The sequence below is a fragment of the Symsagittifera roscoffensis genome, chromosome 10 (genome assembly GCF_963678635.1).
Source record: "Symsagittifera roscoffensis chromosome 10, txSymRosc1.1, whole genome shotgun sequence".
NCBI classification, from domain to species: domain Eukaryota; kingdom Metazoa; phylum Xenacoelomorpha; order Acoela; family Convolutidae; genus Symsagittifera; species Symsagittifera roscoffensis.
Window position 1 is genome coordinate 38706925 of NC_087071.1, and position 21226 is coordinate 38728150.

Below are 21226 nucleotides of genomic sequence, written 5' to 3' on the forward strand. Positions count from 1 at the left end.
AAAGTTGCGGGTGGAATAATCCTCCTTTCATTACCCCCCCCCCCCCCAGCGTTTGCCCATTTACAACAACAACCCCCTCCCCCCCGCCCGGAAGTTCAGTGGATGGGGGAGTCGGGTGGGGGAGGGGTGGGTTGAGGTGGAGGGATGTTCACGTGAGGGGGGGGGGGGTTTGATTAGGTGGGGGGTTTAGTGGGGGGAGGGGAGCAAAGGGGCAAACGTTGCGGGGGGGGGACGGAGTTGGGAGAGCTTAACGAAATCTTTTTGCAATTTGAGTTTAGGTTTAGAAATGGGTTAGGCCGTACACTCGCTCTGCAAAATTTCCGCATAACTCACTTGATAAATGCAGAAATTCTTGCTAAACTTTGCACGACGCGCGAAACAAAAAAAAAGTTGAAAAAAAATCCATTTTAAGGTGATTTCCCATAAATTATAAAATCCATTATAACCCTATATTGGATTCCAAATGAACTATAATGCGTTTTGTTTTGGCGAGAAAAATGGATTTAAATCCATTTTTAGTCCAATTTTGTTGTCTGAAAATAAGATGGGAATCGATTATATTTACAACTTTTTAGACCATGAAAATCCATTATAATCGATTTGTTTTCACTTTTCTTAAATGCAGGAACGCTTGTCTAAAAATTGTGCAGGTGGCCATAATCATGTAAGAACTCAGAATTCAAAAACGTTCCTTTGATCAAACTGTAACATCGTTTTTTTGCAGTTTAGAACACCAATAGTCTTTCGAAAATATATTATTAGCAAAAAAATCAAGAAGGTTTTGAACAAAAGCCAATTATTTGCTTGAAATTTAGCCTGAGAAGTTTTTTGAGGCTTTCACTTTTAATTTATTTTTCAAACCTTTTAAACACTTACCTTATCCTTTTGCTCTAAATGGATAAAAAAAAACATTTTAGAAAAAAAAGCAAAAGGAAATTTTCTCTGCATACGGTCGAACCCTCTGTAAGATTTTCTTTTAGTGAATCGTCTTACTCTTCTTACTTCCAGGTGGCTTTTTGGATCAACAGGGAAGGAATTCCCGGCCGAGCATGTCTGTCAATCACAACTGTCCTGTCTCTCATCACTCTGATTGGATCCACCAACTCAAAACTACCCAATGTGTCTGCAGTGAAAGCACTCGATGTTTATTTCTTCATCTGTTTCGGATATGTGTTCGGAGGGCTGTTAGAGTTTGCGACAGTTATTTATTTAGGTAGGTACGGTTTTAAAACCATATATCCACGAGAGAAAGGAGCAACATAACAGCTTTACAGCTCGTTACGGCTAGCCGCTGTTGTGCCCCTGCTTAAAAATTAAATGCAATTTTTTTGCTATTTTCCTGGGCTGTGTAATGTTGCCTCAACCTCAAGCAACAAGCGCTTGGTGAGAATAACTTTGTGAATAATGTGGGGCAAGATGGTTGTTTTGTCGAAAGAACAATACTATTAAGACTATTTATCCACGAGAGGACGGACCAACATGCAAACTATAAAGCTCATCACTGCGAACCGCTGTTGTGCCCCTCTGCTTAAAACTAAATGCAATTTTTTTGCTAATTTCCTGGGCTGTGTAATGTTGCCTCAACCACAAGCAACAAGCGCTTGGTGAGAAAAACTTTGTGAATAATGTGGGGCAAGATGGTTGTTTTGTCGAAAGAACAATACTATTAAGACTATTTATCCACGAGAGGACGGACCAACATGCAAACTATAAAGCTCATCACTGCGAACCGCTGTTGTGCCCCTCTGCTTAAAACTAAATGCAATTTTTTTGCTAATTTCCTGGGCTGTGTAATGTTGCCTCAACCACAAGCAACAAGCGCTTGGTGAGAAAAACTTTGTGAATAATGTGGGGCAAGATGTTTGTTTTGTCGAAAGAACAATACTATTAAGACTATTTATCCACGAGAGGACGGACCAACATGCAAACTATAAAGCTCATCACTGCGAACCGCTGTTGTGCCCCTCTGCTTAAAACTGAATGCAATTTTTTTGCTATTTTCCTGGGCTGTGTAATGTTGCCTCAACCTCAAGCAACAAGCGCTTGGTGAGAATAACTTTGTGAATAATGTGGGGCAAGATGGTTGTTTTGTCGAAAGAACAATAATATTAAGACTATTTATCCACGAGAGGACGGACCAACATGCAAACTATAAAGCTCATCACTGCGAACCGCTGTTGTGCCCCTCTGCTTAAAACTAAATGCAATTTTTTTGCTATTTTCCTGGGCTGCGTAATGTTGCCTCAACCTCAAGCAACAAGCCCTTGGTGAGAATAACTTTGTGAATAATGTGGGGCAAGATGGTTGTTTTGTCGAAAGAACAATACTATTAAGAATATTTATCCACGAGAGGACGGACCAACAAGCAAACTATAAAGCTCATCACTGCGAACCGCTGTTGTGTACCTCTACTTAAAACTAAATGCAATTTTTTTGCTATTTTCCTGGGCTGTGTAATGTTGCCTCAACCTCAAGCAACAAGCGCTTGGTGAGAATAACTTTGTGAATAATGTGGGGCAAGATGGTTGTTTTGTCGAAAGAACAATACTATTAAGACTATTTATCCACGAGAGGACGGACCAACATGCAAACTATAAAGCTCATCACTGCGAACCGCTGTTGTGCCCCTCTGCTTAAAACTAAATGCAATTTTTTTGCTATTTTCCTGGGCTGCGTAATGTTGCCTCAACCTCAAGCAACAAGCCCCTGGTGAGAAAAACTTTGTGAATAACGTGGGGCATGATGGTTGTTTTGTCGAAAGAACAATACTATTAAGAATATTTATCCACGAGAGGACGGACCAACATGCAAACTATAAAGCTCATCACTGCGAACCGCTGTTGTGCCCCTCTGCTTAAAACTGAATGCAATTTTTTTGCTATTTTCCTGGGCTGTGTAATGTTGCCTCAACCTCAAGCAACAAGCGCTTGGTGAGAATAACTTTGTGAATAATGTGGGGCAAGATGGTTGTTTTGTCGAAAGAACAATACTATTAAGACTATTTATCCACGAGAGGACGGACCAACATGCAAACTATAAAGCTCATCACTGCGAACCGCTGTTGTGCCCCTCTGCTTATAACTAAATGCAATTTTTTTGCTTTTTTCCTGGGCTGCGTAATGTTGCCTCAACCTCAAGCAACAAGCCCTTGGTGAGAATAACTTTGTGAATAATGTGGGGCAAGATGGTTGTTTTGTCGAAAGAACAATACTATTAAGAATATTTATCCACGAGAGGACGGACCAACATGCAAACTATAAAGCTCATCACTGCGAACCGCTGTTGTGCCCCTCTGCTTAAAACTGAATGCAATTTTTTTGCTATTTTCCTGGGCTGTGTAATGTTGCCTCAACCTCAAGCAACAAGCGCTTGGTGAGAATAACTTTGTGAATAATGTGGGGCAAGATGGTTGTTTTGTCGAAAGAACAATACTATTAAGACTATTTATCCACGAGAGGACGGACAAACATGCAAACTATAAAGCTCATCGCTGCGAACCGCTGTTGTGCCCCTCTGCTTAAAACTGAATGCAATTTTTTTGCTATTTTCCTGGGCTGTGTAATGTTGCCTCAACCTCAAGCAACAAGCGCTTGGTGAGAATAACTTTGTGAATAATGTGGGGCAAGATGGTTGTTTTGTCGAAAGAACAATACTATTAAGACTATTTATCCACGAGAGGACGGACCAACATGCAAACTATAAAGCTCATCACTGCGAACCGCTGTTGTGCCCCTCTGCTTGAAACTAAATGCAATTTTTTTGCTATTTTCCTGGGCTGCGTAATGTTGCCTCAACCTCAAGCAACAAGCCCTTGGTGAGAATAACTTTGTGAATAATGTGGGGCAAGATGGTTGTTTTGTCGAAAGAACAATACTATTAAGAATATTTATCCACGAGAGGACGGACCAACATGCAAACTATAAAGCTCATCACTGCGAACCGCTGTTGTGCCCCTCTGCTTAAAACTGAATGCAATTTTTTTGCTATTTTCCTGGGCTGTGTAATGTTGCCTCAACCTCAAGCAACAAGCGCTTGGTGAGAATCACTTTGTGAATAATGTGGGGCAAGATGGTTGTTTTGTCGAAAGAACAATACTATTAAGACTATTTATCCACGAGAGGACGGACCAACATGGAAACTATAAAGCTCATCACTGCGAACCGCTGTTGTGCCCCTCTGCTTAAAACTAAATGCAATTTTTTTGCTATTTTCCTGGGCTGTGTAATGTTGCCTCAACCTCAAGCAACAAGCGCTTGGTGAGAATAACTTTGTGGATAATGTGGGGCAAGATGGTTGTTTTGTCGAAAGAACAATACTATTAAGACTATTTATCCACGAGAGGACGGACCAACATGCAAACTATAAAGCTCATCACTGCGAACCGCTGTTGTGCCCCTCTGCTTAAAACTGAATGCAATTTTTTTGCTATTTTCCTGGGCTGTGTAATGTTGTCTCAACCTCAAGCAACAAGCGCTTGGTGAGAATCACTTTGTGAATAATGTGGGGCAAGATGGTTGTTTTGTCGAAAGAACAATACTATTAAGAATATTTATCCACGAGAGGACGGAACAACATGCAAACTATAAAGCTCATCACTGCGAACCGCTGTTGTGCCCCTCTGCTTAAAACTGAATGCAATTTTTTTGCTATTTTCCTGGGCTGTGTAATGTTGCCTCAACCTCAAGCAACAAGCGCTTGGTGAGAATCACTTTGTGAATAATGTGGGGCAAGATGGTTGTTTTGTCGAAAGAACAATACTATTAAGACTATTTATCCACGAGAGGACGGACCAACATGGAAACTATAAAGCTCATCACTGCGAACCGCTGTTGTGCCCCTCTGCTTAAAACTAAATGCAATTTTTTTGCTATTTTCCTGGGCTGTGTAATGTTGCCTCAACCTCAAGCAACAAGCGCTTGGTGAGAATAACTTTGTGGATAATGTGGGGCAAGATGGTTGTTTTGTCGAAAGAACAATACTATTAAGACTATTTATCCACGAGAGGACGGACCAACATGCAAACTATAAAGCTCATCACTGCGAACCGCTGTTGTGCCCCTCTGCTTAAAACTAAATGCAAATTTTTTGCTATTTTCCTGGGCTGTGTAATGTTGCCTCAACCTCAAGCAACAAGCGCTTGGTGAGAATAACTTTGTGGATAATGTGGGGCAAGATGGTTGTTTTGTCGAAAGAACAATAGTATTCAGAATATTTATCCACGAGAGGACGGACCAACATGCAAACTATAAAGCTCATCACTGCGAACCGCTGTTGTGCCCCTCTACTTAAAACTAAATGCAATTTTTTTGCTATTTTCCTGGGCTGTGTAATGTTGCCTCAACCTCAAGCAACAAGCGCTTGGTGAGAATAACTTTGTGAATAATGTGGGGCAAGATGGTTGTTTTGTCGAAAGAACAATACTATTAAGACTATTAATCCACGAGAGGACGGACCAACATGCAAACTATAAAGCTCATCACTGCGAACCGCTGTTGTGCCCCTCTGCTTAAAACTAAATGCAATTTTTTTGCTATTTTCCTGGGCTGCGTAATGTTGCCTCAACCTCAAGCAACAAGCCCTTGGTGAGAATAACTTTGTGAATAATGTGGGGCAAGATGGTTGTTTTGTCGAAAGAACAATACTATTAAGAATATTTATCCACGAGAGGACGGACCAACATGCAAACTATAAAGCTCATCACTGCGAACCGCTGTTGTGCCCCTCTGCTTAAAACTGAATGCAATTTTTTTGCTATTTTCCTGGGCTGTGTAATGTTGCCTCAACCTCAAGCAACAAGCGCTTGGTGAGAATCACTTTGTGAATAATGTGGGGCAAGATGGTTGTTTTGTCGAAAGAACAATACTATTAAGACTATTTATCCACGAGAGGACGGACCAACATGCAAACTATAAAGCTCATCACTGCGAACCGCTGTTGTGCCCCTCTGCTTAAAACTAAATGTAATTTTTTTGCTATTTTCCTGGGCTGTGTAATGTTGCCTCAACCTCAAGCAACAAGCGCTTGGTGAGAATAACTTTGTGGATAATGTGGGGCAAGATGGTTGTTTTGTCGAAAGAACAATACTATTAAGACTATTTATCCACGAGAGGACGGACCAACATGCAAACTATAAAGCTCATCACTGCGAACCGCTGTTGTGCCCCTCTGCTTAAAACTAAATGCAAATTTTTTGCTATTTTCCTGGGCTGTGTAATGTTGCCTCAACCTCAAGCAACAAGCGCTTGGTGAGAATAACTTTGTGGATAATGTGGGGCAAGATGGTTGTTTTGTCGAAAGAACAATACTATTAAGAATATTTATCCACGAGAGGACGGACCAACATGCAAACTATAAAGCTCATCACTGCGAACCGCTGTTGTGCCCCTCTGCTTAAAACTGAATGCAATTTTTTTGCTATTTTCCTGGGCTGTGTAATGTTGCCTCAACCTCAAGCAACAAGCGCTTGGTGAGAATAACTTTGTGAATAATGTGGGGCAAGATGGTTGTTTTGTCGAAAGAACAATACTATTAAGACTATTTATCTACGAGAGGACGGACCAACATGCAAACTATAAAGCTCATCACTGCGAACCGCTGTTGTGCCCCTCTGCTTAAAACTAAATGCAATTTTTTTGCTATTTTCCTGGGCTGTGTAATGTTGCCTCAACCTCAAGCAACAAGCGCTTGGTGAGAATAACTTTGTGAATAATGTGGGGCAAGATGGTTGTTTTGTCGAAAGAACAATACTATTAAGACTATTTATCCACGAGAGGACGGACCAACATGCAAACTATAAAGCTCATCACTGCGAACCGCTGTTGTGCCCCTCTGCTTAAAACTAAATGCAATTGTTTTGCTATTTTCCTGGGCTGTGTAATGTTGCCTCAACCTCAAGCAACAAGCGCTTGGTGAGAATAACTTTGTTGATAATGTGGGGCAAGATGGTTGTTTTGTCGAAAGAACAATAGTATTAAGATTATTTATCCACGAGAGGACGGACCAACATGCAAAGTATAAAGCTCATCACTGCGAACCGCTGTTGTGCCCCTCTGCTTAAAACTAAATGCAATTTTTTTGCTATTTTCCTTGGCTGTGTAAAGTTGCCTCAACCTCAAGCAACAAGCGCTTGGTGAGAATAACTTTGTGAATAATGTGGGGCAAGATGGTTGTTTTGTCGAAAGAACAATACTATTAAGAATATTTATCCACGAGAGGACGGACAAACATGCAAACTATAAAGCTCATCACTGCGAACCGCTGTTGTGACCCTCTGCTTAAAACTAAATGCAATTTTTTTGCTATTTTCCTGGGCTGTGTAATGTTGCCTCAACCTCAAGCAACAAGCGCTTGGTGAGAATAACTTTGTGAATAATGTGGGGCAAGATGGTTGTTTTGTCGAAAGAACAATACTATTAAGACTATTTATCCACGAGAGGACGGACCAACATGCAAACTATAAAGCTCATCACTGCGAACCGCTGTTGTGCCCCTCTGCTTAAAACTAAATGCAATTTTTTTTGCTATTTTCCTGGGCTGTGTAATGTTGCCTCAACCTCAAGCAACAAGCGCTTGGTGAGAATAACTTTGTGGATAATGTGGGGCAAGATGGTTGTTTTGTCGAAAGAACAATACTATTAAGACTATTTATCCACGAGAGAACGGACCAACATGCAAACTATAAAGCTCATCACTGCGAACCGCTGTTGTGCCCCTCTGCTTAACACTAAATGCAATTTTTTTGCTATTTTCCTGGGCTGTGTAATGTTGCCTCAAACTCAAGCAACAAGCGCTTGGTGAGAATAACTTTGTGAATAATGTGGGGCAAGATGGTTGTTTTGTCGAAAGAACAATAGTATTAAGACTATTTATCCACGAGAGGACGGACCAACATGCAAACTATAAAGCTCATCACTGCGAACCGCTGTTGTGCCCCTCTGCTTAAAACTAAATGCATTTTTTTTGCTATTTTTCTGGGCTGTGTAATGTTGCCTCAACCTCAAGCAACAAGCGCTTGGTGAGAATAACTTTGTGAATAATGTGGGGCAAGATGGTTGTTTTGTCGAAAGAACAATACTATTAGGACTATTTATCCACGAGAGGACGGACAAACATGCAAACTATAAAGCTCATCACTGCGAACCGCTGTTGTGCCCCTCTGCTTAAAACTAAATGCAATTTTTTTTGCTATTTTCCTGGGCTGTGTAATGTTGCCTCAACCTCAAGCAACAAGCGCTTGGTGAGAATAACTTTGTGGATAATGTGGGGCAAGATGGTTGTTTTGTCGAAAGAACAATACTATTAAGAATATTTATCCACGAGAGGACGGACCAACATGCAAAGTATAAAGCTCATCACTGCGAACCGCTGTTGTGCCCCTCTGCTTAAAAATGAATGCAATTTTTTTGCTATTTTTCTGGGCTGTGTAATGTTGCCTCAACCTCAAGCAACAAGCGCTTGGTGAGAATAACTTTGTGAATAATGTGGGGCAAGATGGTTGTTTTGTCGAAAGAACAATACTATTAAGACTATTTATCCACGAGAGGACGGACCAACATGCAAACTATAAAGCTCATCACTGCGAACCGCTGTTGTGCCCCTCTGCTTAACACTAAATGCAATTTTTTTGCTATTTTCCTGGGCTGTGTAATGTTGCCTCAACCTCAAGCAACAAGCGCTGGGTGAGAATAACTTTGTGAATAATGTGGGGCAAGATGGTTGTTTTGTCGAAAGAACAATACTATTAAGACTATTTATCCACGAGAGGACGGACCAACATGCAAACTATAAAGCTCATCACTGCGAACCGCTGTTGTGCCCCTCTGCTTAAAACTAAATGCAATTTTTTTGCTATTTTCCTGGGCTGTGTAATGTTGCCTCAACCTCAAGCAACAAGCGCTTGGTGAGAATAACTTTGTGGATAATGTGGGGCAAGATGGTTGTTTTGTCGAAAGAACAATACTACTAAGACTATTTATCCACGAGAGGACGGACCAACATGCAAAGTATAAAGCTCATCACTGCGAACCGCTGTTGTGCCCCTCTGCTTAAAACTAAATGCAATTTTTTTGCTATTTTCCTGGGCTGTGTAATGTTGCCTCAACCTCAAGCAACAAGCGCTTGGTGAGAATAACTTTGTGAATAATGTGGGGCAAGAGGGTTGTTTTGTCGAAAGAACAATACTATTAAGACTATTTATCCACGAGAGGACGGACCAACATGCAAACTATAAAGCTCATCACTGCGAACCGCTGTTGTGCCCCTCTGCTTAAAACTAAATGCAATTTTTTTGCTATTTTCCTGGGCTGTGTAATGTCGCCTCAACCTCAAGCAACAAGCGCTTGGTGAGAATAACTTTGTGAATAATGTGGGGCAAGATGATTGTTTTGTCGAAAGAACACTCTTTTTAAGACTATTTATCCACGAGAGGACGGACCAACATGCAAACTATAAAGCTCATCACTGCGAACCGCTGTTGTGCCCCTCTGCTTAAAACTAAATGCAATTTTTTTGCTATTTTCCTGGGCTGTGTAATGTTGCCTCAACCTTAAGCAAGAAGCGCTTGGTGAGAATAACTTTGTGGATAATGTGGGGCAAGATGGTTGTTTTGTCGAAAGAACAATACTATTAAGACTATTTATCCACGAGAGGACGGACCAACATGCAAACTATAAAGCTCATCACTGCGAACCGCTGTTGTGCCCCTCTGCTTAAAACTAAATGCAATTTTTTTGCTATTTTCCTGGGCTGTGTAATGTTGCCTCAACCTCACGCAACAAGCGCTTGGTGAGAATAACTTTGTGAATAATGTGGGGCAAGATGGTTGTTTTGTCGAAAGAACACTAATTTTAAGACTATTTATCCACGAGAGGATGGACCAACATGCAAACTATAAAGCTCATCACTGCGAACCGCTGTTGTGCCCCTCTGCTTAAAACTAAGTGCAATTTTTTTGCTATTTTCCTGGGCTGTGTAATGTTGCCTCAACCTCAAGCAACTAGCGCTTGGTGAGAATAACTTTGTGAATAATGTGGGGCAAGAGGGTTGTTTTATCGAAAGAACAATACTATTAAGACTATTTATCCACGAGAGGACGGACCAACATGCAAACTATAAAGCTCATGACTGCGAACCGCTGTTGTGCCCCTCTGCTTAAAACTAAATGCAATTTTTTTGCTATTTTCCTGGGCTGTGTAATGTTGCCTCAACCTCAAGCAACAAGCGCTTGGTGAGAATATTTTTGTGAATAATGTGGGCCAAGATGGTTGTTTTGTCGAAAGAACAATACTATTAAGAATATTTATCCACGAGAGGACGGACCAACATGCAAACTATAAAGCTCATCACTGCGAACCGCTGTTGTGCTCCTCTGCTTAAAACTAAATGCAATTTTTTTGCTATTTTCCTGGGCTGCGTAATGTTGCCTCAACCTCAAGCAACAAGCGCTTGGTGAGAATAACTTTGTGAATAATGTGGGGCAAGATGGTTGTTTTGTCGAAAGAACAATACTATTAAGACTATTTATCCACGAGAGGACGGACCAACATGCAAACTATAAAGCTCATGACTGCGAACCGCTGTTGTGCCCCTCTGCTTAAAACTAAATGCAATTTTTTTGCTATTTTCCTGGGCTGTGTAATGTTGCCTCAACCTCAAGCAACTAGCGCTTGGTGAGAATAACTTTGTGAATAATGTGGGGCAAGAGGGTTGTTTTATCGAAAGAACAATACTATTAAGACTATTTATCCACGAGAGGACGGACCAACATGCAAACTATAAAGCTCATGACTGCGAACCGCTGTTGTGCCCCTCTGCTTAAAACTAAATGCAATTTTTTTGCTATTTTCCTGGGCTGCGTAATGTTGCCTCAACCTCAAGCAACAAGCGCTTGGTGAGAATAACTTTGTGAATAATGTGGGGCAAGATGGTTGTTTTGTCGAAAGAACAATACTATTAAGAATATTTATCCACGAGAGGACGGACCAACATGCAAACTATAAAGCTCATCACTGCGAACCGCTGTTGTGCTCCTCTGCTTAAAACTAAATGCAATTTTTTTGCTATTTTCCTGGGCTGCGTAATGTTGCCTCAACCTCAAGCAACAAGCACTTGGTGAGAACAACTTTGTGAATAATGTGGGGCAAGATGGTTGTTTTGTCGAAAGAACAATACTATTAAGAATATTTATCCACGAGAGGACGGACCAACATGCAAACTATAAAGCTCATCATTGCGAACCGCTGTTGTGCTCCTCTGCTTAAAACTAAATGCAATTTTTTTGCTATTTTCCTGGGCTGCGTAATGTTGCCTCAACCTCAAGCAACATGCGCTTCGTGAGAATAACTTTGTGAATAATGTGGGGCAAGATGGTTGTTTTGTCGAAAGAACAATACTATTAAGACTATTTATCCACGAGAGGACGGACCAACTTGCAAACTATAAAGCTCATCACTGCGAACCGCTGTTGTGCCCCTCTGCTTAAAACTAAATGCAATTTTTTTGCTATTTTCCTGGGCTGTGTAATGTTGCCTCAACCTCAAGCAACAAGCGCTTGGTGAGAATAACTTTGTGAATAATGTGGGGCAAGATGGTTGTTTTGTCGAAAGAACAATACTATTAAGACTATTTATCCACGAGGGGCCGGACCAACATGAAACTATAAAGCTCATCACTGCGAACCGCTGTTGTGCCCCTCTGCTTAAAACTAAATGCAATTTTTTTGCTATTTTCCTGGGCTGTGTAATGTTGCCTCAACCTGAAGCAACAAGCGCTTGGTGAGAATAACTTTGTGAATAATGTGGGGCAAGATGGTTGTTTTGTCGAAAGAACAATACTATTAAGACTATTTATCCACGAGAGGACGGACCAACATGCAAACTATAAAGCTCATCACTGCGAACCGCTGTTGTGCCCCTCTGCTTAAAACTAAATGCACTTTTTTTGCTATTTTCCTGGGCTGTGTAATGTTGCCTCAACCTCAAGCAACAAGCGCTTGGTGAGAATAACTTTGTGGATAATGTGGGGCAAGATGGTTGTTTTGTCGAAAGAACAATACTATTAAGACTATTTATCCACGAGGGGCCGGACCAACATGAAACTATAAAGCTCATCACTGCGAACCGCTGTTGTGCCCCTCTGCTTAAAACTAAATGCAATTTTTTTGCTATTTTCCTGGGCTGTGTAATGTTGCCTCAACCTCAAGCAACAAGCGCTTGGTGAGAATAACTTTGTGAATAATGTGGGGCAAGATGGTTGTTTTGTCGAAAGAACAATACTATTAAGACTATTTATCCCCGAGAGGACGGACCAACATGCAAACTATAAAGCTCATCACTGCGAACCGCTGTTGTGCCCCTCTGCTTAAAACTAAATGGAATTTTTTTGCTATTTTCCTGGGCTGTGTAATGTTGCCTCAACCTCAAGCAACAAGCGCTTGGTGAGAATAACTTTGTGAATGATGTGGGGCAAGATGGTTGTTTTGTCGAAAGAACACTACTTTTAAGACTATTTATCCACGAGAGGACGGACCAACATGCAAACTATAAAGCTCATCACTGCGAACCGCTGTTGTGCTCCTCTGCTTAAAACTAAATGCAATTTTTTTGCTATTTTCCTGGGCTGCGTAATGTTGCCTCAACCTCAAGCAACATGCGCTTCGTGAGAATAACTTTGTGAATAATGTGGGGCAAGATGGTTGTTTTGTCGAAAGAACAATACTATTAAGACTATTTATCCACGAGAGGACGGACCAACTTGCAAACTATAAAGCTCATCACTGCGAACCGCTGTTGTGCCCCTCTGCTTAAAACTAAATGCAATTTTTTTGCTATTTTCCTGGGCTGTGTAATGTTGCCTCAACCTCAAGCAACAAGCGCTTGGTGAGAATAACTTTGTGAATAATGTGGGGCAAGATGGTTGTTTTGTCGAAAGAACAATACTATTAAGACTATTTATCCACGAGGGGCCGGACCAACATGAAACTATAAAGCTCATCACTGCGAACCGCTGTTGTGCCCCTCTGCTTAAAACTAAATGCAATTTTTTTGCTATTTTCCTGGGCTGTGTAATGTTGCCTCAACCTGAAGCAACAAGCGCTTGGTGAGAATAACTTTGTGAATAATGTGGGGCAAGATGGTTGTTTTGTCGAAAGAACAATACTATTAAGACTATTTATCCACGAGAGGACGGACCAACATGCAAACTATAAAGCTCATCACTGCGAACCGCTGTTGTGCCCCTCTGCTTAAAACTAAATGCACTTTTTTTGCTATTTTCCTGGGCTGTGTAATGTTGCCTCAACCTCAAGCAACAAGCGCTTGGTGAGAATAACTTTGTGGATAATGTGGGGCAAGATGGTTGTTTTGTCGAAAGAACAATACTATTAAGTTTATTTATCCATGAGAGGACGGACCAACATGCAAAGTATAAAGCTCATCACTGCGAATCGCTGTTGTGCCCCTCTGCTTAAAACTAAATGCAATTTTTTTGCTATTTTCCTGGGCTGTGTAATGTTGCCTCAACCTCAAGCAACAAGCGCTTGGTGAGAATAACTTTGTGAATAATGTGGGGCAAGATGGTTGTTTTGTCGAAAGAACAATACTATTAAGACTATTTATCCCCGAGAGGACGGACCAACATGCAAACTATAAAGCTCATCACTGCGAACCGCTGTTGTGCCCCTCTGCTTAAAACTAAATGGAATTTTTTTGCTATTTTCCTGGGCTGTGTAATGTTGCCTCAACCTCAAGCAACAAGCGCTTGGTGAGAATAACTTTGTGAATGATGTGGGGCAAGATGGTTGTTTTGTCGAAAGAACACTACTTTTAAGACTATTTATCCACGAGAGGATGGACCAACATGCAAACTATAAAGCTCATCACTGCGAACCGCTGTTGTTCCCCTCTGCTTAAAACTAAATGCAATTTTTTTGCTATTTTCCTGGGCTGTGTAATGTTGCCTCAACCTCAAGCAACAAGCGCTTGGTGAGAATAACTTTGTGAATAATGTGGGGCAAGATGGTTGTTTTGTCGAAAGAACATTACTATTAAGACTATTTATCCACGAGAGGACGGACCAACATGCAAACAATAAAGCTCATCACTGCGAACCGCTGTTGTGCCCCTCTGCTTAAAACTAAATGCAATTTTTTTGCTATTTTCCTGGGCTGTGTAATGTTGCCTCAACCTCAAGCAACAAGCGCTTGGTGAGAATAACTTTGTGAATAATGTGGGGCAAGATGGTTGTTTTGTCGAAAGAACAATACTATTAAGACTATTTATCCACGAGAGGACGGACCAACATGCAAATTATAAAGCTCATCACTGCGAACCGCTGTATTGAGTTGATTGTATAAATGCAAAAGTCCAGAGAGCACTAATTGGTGATTGATTATTAATACAATCATTAAACATTTTTACGCAGACTTGAAGATGGTCAATTACTTTCAAGAGCTCTTTTGGGCAATTTTTGGGGCTGGGTGAAACTCTGTAGGTTATTTGAAATTAATTTGAATATCATTCTGTATTTGCAGGCATTTTGGCCTAATTACAAGTCGACTTAAAGATGTGAACAAAACAGTTTGAGATGGTACTGAAAGTTGATTGGCTAATTCTAGCCAATCAGATTGAAGCAAACCAGTATCAGTTAAAAACGTTGAATAATTGATATTGGGCGGAAAAAAGATCATTGAACTATTTTCAAGAATTATTCAGTTCATTTTCATTTTTGGTTTGTGATAAATTTTGTTTTTTTTTTTTGTAAATTAAAAGTTCGTCCCCTGTAGGTACGAAGGAGAAAAAGAGGAGTGCGGCCATTGCAGATCGAAGGAAGAAACAGCAGGAGTACCTGACTGCTCTGAACCAAGTGAAGGACAACAGTCTCCTTCAGGATCTAGACGTGTACATTCTCTCTAATGCACTAGAGATGCAATTTGGCCCTCTCTCAGAGTTTGAAACACGGTAGGTTTGCAGGCAGTAGGCAGGTGGGGGGGGGGGGGGGGGGGGGGTTGGCGTAAGTGTGTGTGCAGGGAGGGGTTCTAGTGTCAATGCGGTTTGTTCCTGTGGCACAAACAACCGAATGGCAGTCAAACGATTCAAGAGTGATGAGAAACTTTCTCTAATTGTAATAGTAAAACTATCCAACTTTCACGCAGTGACAAATTTGATAAAAATCGATTATCTATGGAAATTATACAGATTTCAGATCTGTTGTAACTTTATATAGCAAAATTTCGATTATGAAGTTTTAAAAATCGACTATAATGCATTTTTTTGCAAAAGTTTTGTTCTGTATATCTTCAATAATCATTGACAAAACAATCTAAAATTATACACATTACATATTGATTTTCTCAAAACTCTCGTCAATCAGCTAAAATGAGTATATTGAAAAAAAATATTTATAATGTAGGCATTTTATTGAAACTTTTGTGCTGATGTTTGATCTGAAAAATGAAGTAAATTTCTGATTGTGTGAATAAGTTGCAGCTAAAAATAGTTTGCTCTATGTTAGTTTTTCTTTTTTTTGATGTTTTCTTACAAAATTGCGCAGAACAAGTTGATCTTTTACATAGCAATTGAAAAAGTTTTGCATCAAATTACTTGTCATACCGCAGAATAATAGATTTAAAAAATTTGGAGGTAGTTCTTGAAACTTGTAGTTTGCAGCAACCAACTTTCTTCGAGTGAGTACAGCTCACTATAAAACTGAGGGAAGTTTTTCCTGATAGCAATTTTTTGTTGAATTTGTCAATAAAAACTTTAGTTTAAATTTTCAATGGTCAAAATTGAAAATGGTACGACCACCATAGTTTTTAGGTAATAGAATCAATTTGATACAGATTTTAAAAAGATTATATGCAGATTATCTCTAGATTATCTACATAAAATCTACATGTCTTATTGCATGAAGATTATATACTGACTATATGCACATTATCTACAGATTATATACAGATTTTACACAAAAAAGAAATCCATTATTTTGGCACTAAAATCCAATTATTTTTTGATTGAAAAAAAATATATATTCTTCCGTACAGAATCGATTGTTGTTCTCAAAACAATTGTAGTAATATAGATTATATATCTACTTTAATCTCTAGATTTTTCTGAATATAATAGATTTTTATCCATTTTTCATCCCCATAAAACTATCCAACAACGCTAGAAAAAATTTTGTCAGAAAAAATTATTGACAGAAAGTTAATCACATTCGTAATTAGACTTAATGGATTGACCATTAGTATTTTAGTGCAAATTTTATTCAAAGATTTTTTGACTATTACAAAATAATTAATGTTTAAATGACTTATGATAGATTTTGATGACAGATTGTTAATATTTATCAGCTTCCTCTCTAATCTATCAATGATGTCTTTTAATTCCGTTATGATTTTTGTGTGATTCATATCTAGCCCGCATCGAAGTTTCATGGATAAAAAATGATTAAAATGGATTTTTGTTGACTAAAAAGTTGTCTATATAATCGATTGTCATGACAAATGTACGCAACCTAATGGATTTTATTCCATTTTAATCGATTATTTTGCAAAAAAAAGTCCATGAAAATCCATTCTAATCGAATATAATCCATTTTATCCATTATATAATCCATAATCCATTTTATTACAATGGAATTTTTTTGTAAAATCCTTGAAAATTGATTAAATTTTGTTACTATTGACTATACTTTTTGCAATTTTCTGCAAAGCTCGAACGAACATGTTCATCCAGGGGCGGACAATTTGTAGTTGTAGTAATTTTGAAGAGGCAATATGTAGTAATTTTCCAAAAAAAATGCCCAAAAACGGCATTTTTACCAGTTTTTTTTTCTTCAAAGCAATTGCCTGCAGCGCTAAGAATTTGGTCGAAAAACATTCTTTTTAGTGTAGTGGGAGTGCTGAGAAAAGAAACTTGACCGACTTGATAAAAATCGACTAAATTTTTGATTTGTTTTTAAAACCGCCCCGGGGATTTTAATACGTGATTTTTCTATAAATTTCTATAAAAGCGATTGAAATAAGGAAAAAAAACGGAAGTTTCGCGAGAAAACAAAATAGTTAACTTAAGTTTAACATTATTATGAAAAAATGAAAACAGCACAACGAAAGATTTTCTTATCAAATGGATTATAATCAGTTAATTTCGATTAAATTGGGATTTTATTGCTTTAAAAATTCTATCAATGTAATCCATTTTCAATCGATTATAATCATTTTTTTTGTTATTTTATAGAGACTGGCAATTAAAATTCAATATAATCGATTATTATTCATGAAATTTCAGTGCGGGAGGGAATCGTTCAAGGGAAGTCCATATGAAAAAAAAAACGAATCACAAAAGCTAAGATAGCAGCCAATCAAGATAGTTTTTATTTTATTTTTTTTCAATTTGAAAGAAAGTCTGTCGGTATTTTAAATGTAAACTGGCTTCTTTGAAAAGAAAATTTCTGAGAAGTCCTAGAAATATATGTACTTTCTTCGTGTTTTAACGCTATTTGTGCGACTTAAAAAAATTTTTGTAACCCTGCTTTTTTTACAAACATGACGCATGAGTTAATTTACAACTAAAGTTCGTTTTCAGGCCTAAAATTGCTGTAAACTTGGCTGAAGATTATCGAAAAAAAATTAAGTGTCGTCTAAGAAATCCCGGAGAAATAAAAGTCAGAATTTGTAGTCAGAAAACACTTTTTTTTACTGTTTATTTTGTTTCAGCTCGATGTCACCTCTCGCTGCTCTTCTATCCGAACACCAAAGCAACCAACAACAACTCGGAATAGTTTCCGACAACAACAAACGCAAAGATCTACTCAAGAGAGTATCAGTAGCGTCTGCTATGCAACCACCACCGGCAGAACTGACCCCACCTAAACCCTACATTACAGCCAGTAGAATCGAACTGTTTAGTCGTGTTTTCTTCCCGAGCTCGTTTTTCACAGTGTTCACGACTTACTGGTTGTACTATTATGTATATAAATCAAACACACATATAATACCGAGTGATGCTGTTTGATTTCCATTATAAGTTACACCAAACTTTGAAAATTTTAATTTACCTCAAACACAGCAAAAATTTTGAAATCCTTTTGCCGTCTTGTAAGAAAAGCATGACTTTTATGAAGGAAAAAGAAGGAAAATTGTTACAAAAAAAATGAAGCAGAAAACATATTCGGGTTTCTGTGATGTTTTTTTTGTGAAATCAGGGCTTAAAAAACGCTCGCAATATCGGAGAGATTGGGTGTATAGTTGTAGCACGTTTCATATATAGATAGTGTCTCTAAAATTATTCACAAAATTTTTGATTCGATAATTTATGTTTTCAAGTTTTGTTCGTTTTTAAGCAAATAATGCAGTAATTTTAAGCAGGCTGAAGAAGCAAAGTTTTTTCTCCCTCAAACGACCTCAAATGATCCGAACAGATCAGAAGCAAGAGATAAACGGAAAAAATTGAACCAACATTAAACTTGAAAAACGACCCATCTTATACATTTCCCAGAACGAAAAAATTGAAGTAATTAACTTTCTGGAAGATGTTTTATTTTGGCTGAATCGCAGGACCTTAGATGTGATTAGAGAATTCTATCAAAACTGGTTTAAAGGTTTCATTTATAATGCTTGAAATTTTTTTATGCAATTGAACGCTATATAAATTGAAAAAACGATTTTTTTGTCAGGGTCTATTGTTTTTGATTATACACAACAACGAATATAAATCTAGAAATATAGCATTCTCTCAAATATTCTTTTCATTTTGATGTCAAATTTAAGGTTTTTCTCGATTACCCTAGACTTAAAAGTATCTTGTATTGATATCGCAAAAAAATTTTCTGCAGGAAAATTGCCATGAGGATGATCAAAGAGTATCGTCAGTGTTACCTGAAAACTAACAAAAAATATATAGTTCACTTGTTTAATATAAAATGTTTGGCGAGTAGAAACAAACTTGGTTTTGTTTAATTACCCGCGAGAGAAAGAAAAAAGTTTTACCGCTAAAAATTTTGTCAAGTGTTTTACCTGATCTTTTTTTGAATTTTTCCGTTTCTGGTTATAGAAAAAACAATCTTTTTTAACAATTTTTTTTAACTTGTGAATTCAGAATTTTTTAATGAATCAAACTGGTTAGCCCTATATGATCTAAGTGATGAAAACAAACCGGAAACAAAATTTACAAAAATATCACCAAATTGTTCTAAGAAGATTAATCCTAGCCAAACATTCGGTAATAGTGCTCCGATAAACTTAGCGAAAGTCCAAACTAACAATCTTGATCAAACTTATCTCACGAGAACTTATTATCACTGCTGCTCTATTGTTTCATTAGATTTTTATTCAGTAGTCAAATTCTTTCTATCGTCTATTCTAATTACTTCTCATTTTAAATTGATTTTGAAATTTATCTTTTTTATGTCACTTTGAGCCTTGCATTGATAAAAAATATTTTGTTATTGAGTCTGTTTTTTACCGTTGTTTATATAAAGACCAATATCTGCAATACATAATGTTTATTGTATCGCATTAAAGCGTCGAAGGTTCCGACTGTCTGTTGAAGTTTCCCAAAAAGTAATTATTGAAGCGTTTTGTTTTTATTTTGATTAGGTTTGAAAAAAAATGAAAGTTTAGTTTTAGAGAAATGAAGGTTTGACAAAATTTTCAAGGAAGAAAAAAACGAAAACCCAAATACTAAAAAGTGCCCCCACGTTCCTTTAAAACATTTAACTCTTTTTAGAGTCTTGCCATCTTTTAATAATTCCAATAAGCTTGACTCATTTCAAGTTGCAATAAAATTTGAGGCGATTTAAATCAGCGCTTACACGTTAAAAAATTGTAAGTTGTCACGCGTGATTTTGAAAACTTCAAAACGATCATTGTTTTGTGATATTTGCTTTTTTTGCTGAACAAGATTGGAGTTTAACAAAGAAACTGAATTGAACTTTAAAAAAATAAAAGTGAAACCGCAAAAAATCTTGAGCGTTAAAATTTTTGGAAACTTACTTCCAAAAAAATGAAAACCATCACGACTCTTGCAGGAGTTGTCACCAACTTCGCTGACAATTAAAACTTAAAGCTGGAAAAAATAGACCATCGAGCATAAAAATTTTTCCTATTGGAAATTCATTATTACAAAATTGCTTGTTCCAGAGCATCCTTTTGCGCATTTTAATTATCAGTAACAAATCATTAAATTAGTTTAGGGTTCAAAAATTGTCGCTGTTTGTTTGGGTGTTTTCACATGAAAACTTAAACGAAAAAGCTTTGTGGAATTTTGCCGTTTTAAACAAAAACTTTTTTTTTAATTCTTTAAAACAAAGCTTTTGAAGAAACGAACACAATTGATTTGCTTGAATTATCACTCGAACCCAAACACTTTAATTGTTGCTACATACCAATGCAGAACAAACACAAGTTGAGTTTCTTTAAATATACAGGCTGTAGTGCAAGAGAAATTTCGTTGTTCGGTTTTTGAAAGCAAGGCTGAAAACTTGTTCTAGAAAAAAAAATAGATAAACAGCTTCAGTTAAACATGTTTAGTAATAACAGTCAAACTCATTGAATATTTAAAATCTAAATTAAAATTAATAGACTCGTTTGATAAAAACGTAATCTACAACAAAGAATTTTTTTGACTGCATTTTTTGTGTGAACAATGGACAATAAATTTCACGGCACATTTTCATATAAAATTGTACAAAAAAGTGATGTTTTATTTCAAATTTGTTACCTAGACTGGTCACGACATCAAAAAAGATATGTAGTAATTTCAGTTGAGATGTTTTGTATATTATCAGAATCGAACAAAATTTCAAAACTCAGTTTAAAATATGAGCGATAGTAACAGTCAAAAATCCAATAACAATTATCATAATTAATTTCAATTTTTTTGTGCTGAATTCATGCAGATGACGATGCTGTATTCATCTTGAAAGGAACTACCTAAAACATATTAGTCATTCCGTATTTTTTAAAGCAACTCAAAAATTTGCCTTTTTCAGAATTGTTGCGTACGATACTAAAGAAAAAATGTAAAAATCATTTAAAGATCTAAATAAGATAAAATCTGAAGAAAAACCAAGTCTATGAAATAATCAAAAAGATCACAAAACAATAATAATCACAGAAACAGTACTGATTATCATAATACTCGTTCTGATAATCAGAAACGGTGATATATTAATTATTTCTGCTTGGTTTTGGTTCTGAGTTAGAACGAATTGGGGTAGCTGGCTGATTGAC

The 21226-nt window shown here is 37.7% G+C and overlaps 1 protein-coding gene across 1 annotated transcript; it reads left to right on the forward strand.

Moving 5' to 3' along the window:
* Nucleotides 1-1008: 1008 nt before the first annotated feature.
* On the forward strand, nt 1009-18466 carry LOC134855468 (gamma-aminobutyric acid receptor subunit beta-1-like; the record flags this gene model as incomplete). Its single annotated transcript, XM_063872002.1, is given in 3 exon segments — nt 1009-1213; nt 14780-14954; nt 17711-18466. Coding segments are annotated over 3 exon segments (678 nt in total), but the record flags the coding sequence as incomplete, so codon positions are not given.
* Between the last annotated feature and the right edge of the window lie 2760 nt (nt 18467-21226).